Raw genomic sequence first — 11,209 nt, 5'->3', positions numbered from 1 at the left:
AATGAACATAAACCAATATTAATAAATGCTGCACAAATGACGGATCAATGATATTTGATACCTAATGCAATTACTAATTTTAACATAACCTTATTATTCAATTTCATTTTATAACTAATAAATCTCCTGCATTCAGTGCTCACAGAGTGGGAGGTCTGACAGAAACTTTCTATGGCTTCTTCCGGTGTCCCATTTCAGAATACACTCTGCATCTCAGGACAATGTCCACAACAAGCATGCATGGAAACCAACGATCAGATAATAAAAGCGAACTTTCATCTCTCCTGGGTTGGCCGTTTTTCTGCAGCTTAGGCGTAGTGTCAAATTCATTTGTGCAACAGTGTTTATAGCGCTAGCTCGTGCAGCAGTGCATATTTGCAATGTCTGTGGAATCGTGCGATATTGTGATAGTCGGTGCGGGCCTGTCCGGACTCAGCGCGGCTCAGTGTCTGCAAAAAAGAAACAAACTACTAAAAGTATTAGTGTTGGAGGCAAAAGGTGCGTGAGCCAAATATCCCAATTTAAACTATACTTGTATATGTCTGCATTCAGCCTGAATTGCACAACTTTATAATAAATGAGTATCTCATTCGGATTTGTTTTCATATTTGCTGAATATAGACCGTGTTGGAGGACGAACTTTAACTCAAGATTTACCAGCAGCTAATGGCTCTGACAGGTGGGACATGGGTGGACAGTGGGTTGCCAGGTAAGACTAAATACAAGTTAAAGGAATATTCCAGGTTCAATACAAGTTAACCGCAGTCGACAGGATTTGTGGCATAATATTTATTACCACAAACATTAATTTTGACTTGTCCCTCCTTTTCTTTTTTTCCTTTTTTTTTTGTGTTACAGTGCAGTGGAAGTGAATGGGACCAATCCATAAACTTTAAAATCCTATTTCAAAATATAGCTACAAGACATAAACAATATGCATGATAAAATTATATCAGTGTCATAAAATCGCTTACTAACCTTTTCTGTGTAAAGTTATAGCCAATTTCACAATTTCGTTGCTATGACCATGTAATGTCAACAAAACCTAAAAGTTATGATTTAAACAATTTTACACCTCAAATAATACATGAATTTTAACAGAAGAATTAATGCAAGTGCTTTTTTAAACTTCTAAGTTTCTTATTTCAAATTTCTGCCTTTAAACCATCCAAAAACTGGCCACATTCACTTCACTATAACAAGTGCCTCACTGTAACCTCCATTTTTTGCTTGAGTCAAAATAACTTTTATGGTAATCAATATTATGCCACAAATGCTGATGATTGAGTTTAACTTGTATTGAACCTGGAATATTCCTTTAACACTGCGTCTAATGAATTCCTAGCGTTCTATGAACGTTCTGTTTTTTCTGGTTCTCTTTTTATAACCTTAAACTACCATTAACTAACCATTCCAGAATGTTGCATGAAGGTTTTTGTGTGACAACTTAAGAACTTATATAGACCATTTCAAGGACTGTTTGTTGGTGTCATCATTGTTCCATGAACATTAACTGCTTGTCAGAACAGAGACTATTTAGCAGAGGCAGGTCACTTCTATTAAAATGAATGGGAAAAATTGAATCACATTTTAGATACAGAAATCGCCTGTCAATGAACTCGAGAATATTCATACGCATAAACTATACAAGACGGTATAATTGCATTTATAGCGTAATCTGAGGTAAAGAAATACAACTTCTATACCAGTTGTGATGGAACGGCACGCCCTTCCTGTGGATCATCGTCGCCCTTCCTCTTGTGATGGGGCTCGGGTGATCCCAATGAAGAGCCTCATCACTGCTGCCTTTAAACACGAATGCACCTCTTCTCGGGAGACCGGTCTCTACCTGCTGGCGTCTTTACAGGTCCAGGAACGGAGCAGGGAGGGTCCAGTGCGAGTTAGATGCGTCGCCGGACTCGCACCCCGGAACCCCGACACGAGTTGGAGTACGTGTCGCAGCCATCAGGCCAGGATGCCGGGCCGCTATTCCCCTCAAGTGCCGAGGCCCAGGGAAGTCGGACCGCTCGAGTGAAGCCGCACAGTGTTGTCAGATTTGACTGCTTATTTGAAATATGTTCTTTTATCGTAATCTTGACCAACCGTTTTGGAGATTTTGGTCTTTCCCCATTCAAGTAGATATGAGCTGCACTTTCATGCCGCTTATTTACATAGAAAAAGTAGCTGCTAAAACTGCCCAAGAACATTCCAAAAACAGCCGCCAAGTGGACTGACTTACCTTGAAAAAGAGACTTTGGTGAAAGGACCCGGAAATACATCTGGACCATTCTAATTCCTTTGTTTTTGTTTACATTCTTGAAATGGTCTGGTTGTTTTTAGGTTTATTATGTTATTATTTTTCATTATCATATATTTGATTATTTTTCAAAAAGTTGCAGAGAGATTGATAGACAACAATGACTAATATTAGTGCAGTACAACATTTTAATTCACAGAGTTTGGGATTTGAATGTATTGTAATGAACATATATGCAAAAAGCATTCAAGGATTATGTAATTCGTTTCTTAATCTATCGATGGCTTGTCTTTTTATGAGGCTGCAGCATGGTTGCAGAAAGGTTCTGGGAATTAAGAGGTTAAGGGAATGTTACAGGAACCATCATTTACAACATTAAATGTTCAATTTCCGTAAAAAAAAAAAAAAAAAAGAAGGAAAAAAATCCTGGAAAACCAAAAAAGTACCTTAAAGCTCAGTTCTGAGAACCAAAAGTTTTTGATTGGGTGAGCTTATTCTGCTTAAGGAGAATGTTACATACAGTCAGCGTTGGGAGGGTTACTTTTGAAATGTATTCCACTACAGATTACAGAATACATTCTGTAAAATGTAATTTGTAACGAATTCCGTTAGATTACTCAAGGTCAATAACGTATTCTAAATACTTTGGATTACTTCTTCAGCACTGGTAGATTTTTTTAACTTGTTTAGACTATAAAAACTCTGCAAGTACAGTAAGACAAAATATACATGTTAAAAATACATTCTCTGAAAAACCTAAATATCTTATGCAGTGTTGTTTCTAAAACAAGATGTAGACTTACTAGAAAAAAAAGAAATTATGATCCAATGTGAATTTTCTTGATAAAAAAATAGGATCGTGCCTAGTAACGTGCATGTAAAATGGCTAGAAATAGCATTTTAGCTTAGCGTAAAGCTGACAATTTACACAAGGTTTATTTCTATTTCTTCTGCACCAAACTTACTTCAAACGTACTTACATTTGTACTGCTCGTATGAATGTAACACATCATAATTTTTTCCATTTTTTCCATCTGAAAGGACTAAATATTCAATGAAACAAATGACAATAAAATGCAAAGTAATCTCTTCAGTAATCAAAATACTTTTTGAATGTAACTGTATTGGTATTTTAAATACCAATGATTTAAATTGTAACTGTAGTGGAATACAGTTACTTATATTTTGTATTTTAAATACGTAATCCCCTTACATGTATTCTGTTACTCCCAAACCCTGCATACAGTTATTATTATTATTAGTAGTAGTAGTAGTAGTATTGCGTACACGTTATTGCCTACATGTAGATTACTATATGCCCTGTTTATAAGATGGAATAATTGCAACATCAAAACAGATTTTTTTTGTCTCAACAATTGTAAGCCAACAAGCAGCAAAAAAAAAAAAAAAACCTTTTCAAGCGAGGCATTTGTTGTTGTCATACTGTACCAAAACCATTATAAAAATACCCAGAGCAACATTTTCACTGACCAGAGAGATCAATAAATGTCTGTTGCCTAGGGCTGAGTAAATCTTGACTGGGTTTTCTTTAAGTAACACAAAAGATGTTTAGAAGCAGGGAACCAACTGCCTCCGGCCATGTGAATGTGTGTGGAAACAGAGTGCATCTCAAACATGCTTTATCATTAACGGTACTTGTAATTTGTTTGATTTTGCTACATGTAGCACACAGACCCATGTTATGGATCTCATACGAGAGTTTGGTGTGGAAGTCTACCCACAATTTGCAGAGGGCAAGAAAGTACATCACATGGGTGGCCCACACGCCAAGATCACGACTTACACTTCTAGCATCCCATCATACTCCCCTCTGGTCATGCTTGACTTTGCCCAGTTTCTCTGGCGGGTAGGAGAGACACCTTCCTTTTTTTATTGAGTAAGATGGAAGACTCTAGGTTACTTTAAAGGGATAGTTCCCTGAAAAATTAAAATTCTATCATCATGTACTCTCGCTCATGTTGTTCCAAAACCGTATTACTTTCTTTTCTTCTGTGGAACACAAAGGGAGATGGTATTCAGCTTCAATCACCACTAACTTTCAATGCACCTTTTTTTCCATACAAATAAAATGAATGGTGACTGAGGCCGTCATTCTAACTAACATCTCTTTTTGTGTTCCATGGAAGATAGAAAGTCTCACAGGTTTAAAACAACATGACGGTGAGTAAATGTTTTTTTTTGTTTTTAATCAACTATCACTTTAAGAACTATCCCAATATACAATAGATCTTCTAGAGTGCACAAAAGTATATGGTTGTATCAAAGCTCTTTAGCTGTTATTCCATTTGGTCTACTATAAGCATGATTTTTCAATGTGGAAGATGTGGTGTCTATCTCATAGATTGACCGGCTCACAAAGACCATATCAGTAGAAGACCCAATGAGTTCTCCTAATGCAGAGCTCTTTGACAGCATGTCGCTTCACTCCTATATGGAACAACATCTCTGGACAACAGGTGAGCATTATCTGCATTGTGCATTTCTAGCGTGGCCTTTGCAACTTTGTAATCATGAATGCATTGCACAAAAATGGTAACTGGAAATGTAATATGATCCACTGATAATTGTCTATCTGTTCCTGTGTGTCTTGCAGAGATAAAAGAGGAGCTGGGATTGTGTAGCCGCGCTGTGTTTGGCATGGAACCCGCGCAGATGTCCTTCCTATATTTTCTGATGTACTCTGCAGCAGCAGGGGGGGCCCTACAACTCTTGGAGACCACGCCTGGCGCAGCTCAAGAGTTCAGAGTCAAGGTAAGGGAGATAAGTTAGATGAAGAACATAGGGAGACGTGACAGAGATCATGCTTGGACAGATAATTCTCCTAATGTAAATTATTTGCCCTGATAGAAATAATATACTATGTAACTGGTCAAACCTACATTGATTCAACATTGTTAGGCAACTCAAGCCTAGTTTCAGAACATCAGTGAACCAGTCACTGCTTGCAAACCCAAGCTTTTGGAATACGACAGGTTTTAAAGGAAGACTTCACCCAAAAATGAACAGTCTGTCATTTCAAATCTGTATGCTGTTATTTTTCTGTGCAACACAAAAGGAGAATTTAATATATCTAGAAATAGATTTCAGATACGTATCAATTAATTGAAGAGTAATTAAAGATATCTTAAAAGGTTTTCTTACTTTTTATAATCACATTATAGATATCTGAAATTAACACTGCCACTAGTAAAAACCATATTCCGGATATAAAAAATTACCATTTTTTAGAGGTTGACCGATATATCGGTACAGGATAATTGCTTTTCCGAATTATCGTTTTTTTGGCAAAAATTTATGCTGATAGTTGCCGATATTATTATATATTTTTTAATTATTATTCCTCTGTCACTGGCCCTGGAGAGCTCTACAGTCTAACAGCGGCCTCTAGCGGTTAAGTAAAATCATTCACTGCCTCTGCGTGGAGGGGTTAGAATTTGTTACAATAAGGTAATAAAAATGAGCGCTGCGAAAAGGTTTTGTTGTTCTCTAGATAGAAGTAATCATAATTTCATGTTAATGTTGATTTTGACTGATGGTATGCCGACAGAAAATGACACAATTCTATTTTTATATTATGATTATTACCGAAAATACCGGACAATTATGACGAACAGTCACTGATGATCTACAATTTATAAATGATCTACTGTTGATGAATTACTGCTCATACAGTTTTTATTAGCCCATATGAAAATGTTTACTTTATAGTGTTTATCATTGAAATACACACTTACAATAATCTACAATGTATATTTTGTTTCCCTAATGTGTTTATGTGAGCTGGGAGCACAGACATTTAAAAATGAGTCCCTGGTGTATTTTGGGCTTGTTCATAGATAAATGTCCCACGTTATGCACCACATCGTATTTTTTTTCTGCTTATTATTGGGATTTTAGTTTCATTCTGGGATTTTACTCATTTTGGACTGTTGTTGCCTGCCTCTATGACTGTGCCCATCATAGTAAGGAAAGACAAAATCGTTAAAAACATTTTTTACATTCAGTAAATCAATTTTCAAAATTATCTGCCGATTAATCGGTTATCGGCCTTTGCCACCATCTTAGTTATTGTAAGGATGCCCTGATACTGATATCGGAATCGGGTCCGATACTACACTCGTACTCGTGCTCTAAAAATGCTCTGATACCAAAAAACAATACTATCTGACGAACGAATGTCATTACATAAACAATCAGCACACAGATTCTAATCACGTTATATCATAGTGAGATTATTTAACCGCAAAAGCTGCAATTTAATGAAATAAATATATAGTTTACTTTGCATGTGCAGCGCGATTCAAATGTGAGCAGAGCACTAGTGAATGTGTGAAGACAGTGTTGTGCCAACGCTGGCTGCACCGCACGTACTTTTTAAAGCACCTCCTTGGCTCATTCAGGAAAAACACTGTCATCATGAGCATCGAGCTCTCTGTTTATTGCAGATGAGACCACAAATTCACTTCGTAAACAGAGTACATACTTATTTAATTAAATAGCAGGCAGTTTAAGAATCACTTTGAATCATGTAGCGCTGGGCTTTTTCAGGCTGAAATGCTACCTTCATCACACAGAAACACTTCAAAATAAAAGCTTTGTCAAAATAAAAGCTCAATTTAAATGAAAAAAGTATGACAGAAATATATCACTATTGTAAAGTTATGTAATATTCACTGTATTACTACTACTACTACTACTAATAATAATAAATTAATGGTAATTGTATTATATTTAAGCAATATCTCACATCTTTGATGCTGTTAAGCAGCACTTTATTTGACAAAATACTCCAGTGCTGTATTTTGTATTGTGCTGTGAGGTTCTGTAGATAAGCACTTCATTTGATAAAAAATAATATAATATTATGTTGAAAATTAATTGTTATATTTTCATTTGATTAAAGTTTAAATTAATTCATTTATTTAAACACAATTTTGATGATAAAATTGTTATAAACTGTTGATATGGAGTTAAGAAAAAGAAAAAGTAGCAGAAAGAAAGTATAAAAACCTCATACTCATTCTCAAAACCAGAAAAATAAAAAATAAATAAAATTGGTATCGGTACTTCCCTAGTTATTGGCATCGGCAAAATCCACTATCAGTTGACCTCTAACATTTTTAGTTGTAATTTAATTGTTGATATCAGGAATGGATAGTTGAACTAGTAACAATGTAATTGTTGATATACAAAATTATAATTTTTACTTGTAAGCAGGGGCATAGATTCCAGGGGGGATTAGAGGGAGGTAACCCCCCAAAAATCAAAACAAGCAAGTACAGCCCTTCCAATATTTATACCATGATCAATGAAAACATGTAATTGCTTCACGTTGCAACCCCCCAAAGTTCAAGCCAAATCTACGTCCTTTCTAGTAAGTGCGTTGTTTATATGTGAAATTGAAATTTAAACTTGTAAGAAATTAATAATAGATATCTGTAACTGCATCTTGAACAGGAGTGAATGACAGTTCATTGTGAAATTACACTAGTGAAAATGCGGTTACAGATATAAAAAATTACAGTTTTTACTATTTTTGATAACAAGAATGAGTATTTCCACAAGTAATGACAAGAATGTTTTTACTAGTGCAAACGTAATTACTAATATCAAAATGGAGCATTTTTACTAGTTGAAATTCTATTGCTGATATCAAAAATTAGGATTTTAACTAGTATTCTAACTATTTTAACTAGTTTTAAGTTTAACTGTAGATATCTATAATTTATATCCTGCACAGGATTAAATGTAGAAAGTGCTTGCGATAATAATTTTATTTTAAGATTGTGTGAGTTTGTTCTGGTATGGACATACAGTATTAATTTTATTTGTTTAGGTCTTAAATAGGTCTTAAAAGGCTTCAGTTTTACTTTAAAAATGGTACAGCAACCCTGGGAAAGAGCTGCGTAACAAATCTTTAAAAATGCCTACTTTTGTGGTCCATAGAAAAATTACTTATGGGTTTGGAACGACTTGAGGGAGAGTAAATAATTAAAACAGTTAATTTTTTGGGCGAACTATTGTTTTAATGTCCAGTTTTCAACACATTAAATATCAAATAACTATTAACATTAAAAAAAATTGGTACAGTACACCCAACTGATCAGTATACTGTAGTGTGGGCTAGCTGGGAACTTTGCAACAGCATAAGATAGCAGAGGCTATTTAGGGGAGGTGAGTAAAATGCAGCTCATTTTGAAAGGCTTTTATCTTCTAGTGCTCTCTTACCTACTTTCTGAAACCAGTGACTGACATATTTATCACTTTACCAGATTAGATAAATCTCTAAACGCATTACCAACAGTATTACATAACATTGTAATGCAGATTTACTCTTTTATCATTGCAGCATGTTGACAATGCAGTCTGATTTTGGTAAAACAAAACAGAACTATCGCCTGTCATACACCAGCTATTTTGAAACAAATTATTTCACAAACTCTGCGGTAGAGCATGAGAAGCCCAATGGTGCATCATGGTACAACACAGACATCTGTTTTCCAATATTGTAAGGAGATGCTGTGTCTTTGTGTACTGAGAGAAACAGCTGTTGGTGACCTCAATGTGACGCCCCTCTCTCTCTCCATAGGGGGGCACTCAGCAGCTGTCTGAAAAGCTGATGGAACAGATCGGGAAAGAGCTTGTTCGGTTGGGTTCCCCTGTAACATCCATATGTCAGGTAACGACTACATCAGAGCAGTGGGGTTGACATTCAGATAATGAGCATTTCTCCACCAGTGGCACAAATGATAAGTTCCTTTGCCTTAAACAAGATGCGTAATTCAGAGACCAAATCATGAGTCCCGCTGTGTGATTTTTGCAGTGAAACGAGCATCGTTTGTCTTGCACTGCCTTCTCTCACTATACTGTATCTCTCTGTTTTGGTTTCTGTATTAAATACTGTTGTAAGTTGAAGTGGCTGTCATCACTAAAATATTTGGATAACCTAAATCAATTCCACTCCATTAGATTGCTCTCATTTGCAAATCGGTGACACAAAATCTTTTGAAAGCCTCTGAGTCACATCAGGGAATTAGCCTATAATGTCACTCTCCTACATAGAGAGGTAAAATCCATTAGCCTCCTTAATGGTCTCCCGTGTCACATCGGCATCTCTGAGTAGAAAGTTTTACTCAACTCTTTATCAAAATCAGCTCATTGAGCTTTATCATTTATATATGAGCGAGTGCTATAGCAGTGTTTTCAAAGTGAGCTTTAAGGGAGGTTCCTGGTTCAATACAAGTTAAGCTAATTTGGCAGCATTTGTGGCATAATGTTGATTACAAATCATAAAAAAAGGAAAAATCACAGCTACAGTAGTAAAGCACTTAATGGGGCCAGTCCACAAACATTAAAATACACTCGTGTGTTTTTAATGTTGTTTTTATTGTGATAAAATCACTTTCTGGGATTTTCAGTGTTCACCGCAGTTACATTGTCATGTCAGTGAAGTTGTGTGTTAATACTGGATATAACTGTACAAAGATTAGGTTTGGAAGTGATTTTTATCACACTAAAATCATGTTAACATGTATAATGTTTATGTTTTGTGGCCATACTTTTGAAACTGTGTGTATTTTAATTATTGATGTCCCGATATCGATACTGGTATCGATACTGGCGTTCATAAAAATGCTTCGATACCAAAAAACCGATACCATCTGACGTACGAATGTCATTTCATAAATATTCAGCACACAAATTAAAATTGCATGGTGTGCTAGTGAGATTATTTATTATTAGATAAATATATAGTTTGCATGTGCTGCACGCTTCAAATGTGAGTGCTTGTGAATGTTTGGAGCCGGTGTTGTGCAGACATAAAGACACAAAGTGCTCATGCCTTTTAGAGCTCTGATTCAAACACGGAAAACACCATCATGAGCCTTGCGCATTCTATTTGTAGTAGATGACAGCATGCAGAGCGATAATTCACTTACAGACTACACATTTATTTAATTATATAGCAGCTGTTTGAGGTTTAATAATCACTGAGTCACATAGCGACCAGCTTTTCTGGATTGAGAAGCTACTGTCATAACAACACAGAAACACTTCAAAATAAAAGCTCAATTTAAAGTGAAAAACGTACAACAGAAATAGATCACTACTGTATAGTTATGTCAAATTCACTGTAATACACTGTTTTTTTCTTATAACAACAGCAATGGCTTAAAATACTCTGTCATTTACGTATGGTCATACAGATAAGAGGAAGACATCATTCGAAACTGTAAAGGGTCTAAATCAAATCAAATCAAATCAAATCACATTTATTGTCACACAGCCATATACACAAGTGCAATGGTGTGTGAAATTCTTGGGTGCAGTTCCGATCAACATAGCAGTCGTGACAGTGATGAGACATATACCAATTTACAATAACATCAAATTAACACAGCACAATTTAAAGTCTAATATACACACAATTACACACAACACAATATACAAATAATAACATACACTGTACAGTATACAATACACACAATATAGATACACATTATTCAATAAAAATAAAAAAGTTTATATAGTAGTATATATAGAATGTACAGTAGGTTGTATTGTACTGTACTGACATTCAGGCTGTCAGTTGATAGTAAGTTGTTAAGAGAGAATATAATATAATAATAATATAATTTATGACGGTCCGGAGTGAGCTATAAGAGTAAGAGTAATAAAGTGCAGTGCTGATGTATTTTGATCATGGGAGATCAAGAGTTCAGAAGTCTGATTGCTTGGGGGAAGAAGCTATCATGGAGTCGGCTGGTGCGGGTCCTGATGCTGCGATATCGCCTGCCTGATGGTAGCAGTGAGAACAGCCCATGGCTCGGGTGGCTGGAGTCTCTGATGATCCTCCGAGCTTTTTTCACACACCGCCTGGTATATATGTCCTGGAGGGAGGGAAGCTCACCTCCGATGATGGTCTACTAT

The 11,209-nt window shown here is 35.8% G+C and overlaps 1 protein-coding gene across 1 annotated transcript in view; it reads left to right on the top strand.

Annotated features, from left to right (window-relative positions):
* The first annotated feature begins 300 nt into the window (after positions 1-300).
* Positions 301-11,209, top strand: part of si:ch211-127i16.2 (probable flavin-containing monoamine oxidase A) — a 54,920-nt gene continuing 44,011 nt past the window's right edge. The window contains exons 1-6 of the mRNA XM_051685707.1: positions 301-498; positions 622-709; positions 3,944-4,124; positions 4,620-4,734; positions 4,872-5,029; positions 8,868-8,957. Of these exons, the coding sequence (XP_051541667.1) occupies positions 381-498; positions 622-709; positions 3,944-4,124; positions 4,620-4,734; positions 4,872-5,029; positions 8,868-8,957 (750 nt within the window). The 5' untranslated portion in view covers positions 301-380. The remainder of the gene's footprint in view (positions 499-621; positions 710-3,943; positions 4,125-4,619; positions 4,735-4,871; positions 5,030-8,867; positions 8,958-11,209) is intronic.

The sequence above is a fragment of the Myxocyprinus asiaticus genome, chromosome 43 (assembly GCF_019703515.2).
Source record: "Myxocyprinus asiaticus isolate MX2 ecotype Aquarium Trade chromosome 43, UBuf_Myxa_2, whole genome shotgun sequence".
NCBI classification, from domain to species: Eukaryota; Metazoa; Chordata; class Actinopteri; order Cypriniformes; family Catostomidae; genus Myxocyprinus; species Myxocyprinus asiaticus.
Note: the sequence above shows the minus strand (reverse complement) of the source record. Positions and strands in the feature narration are given on the sequence as shown.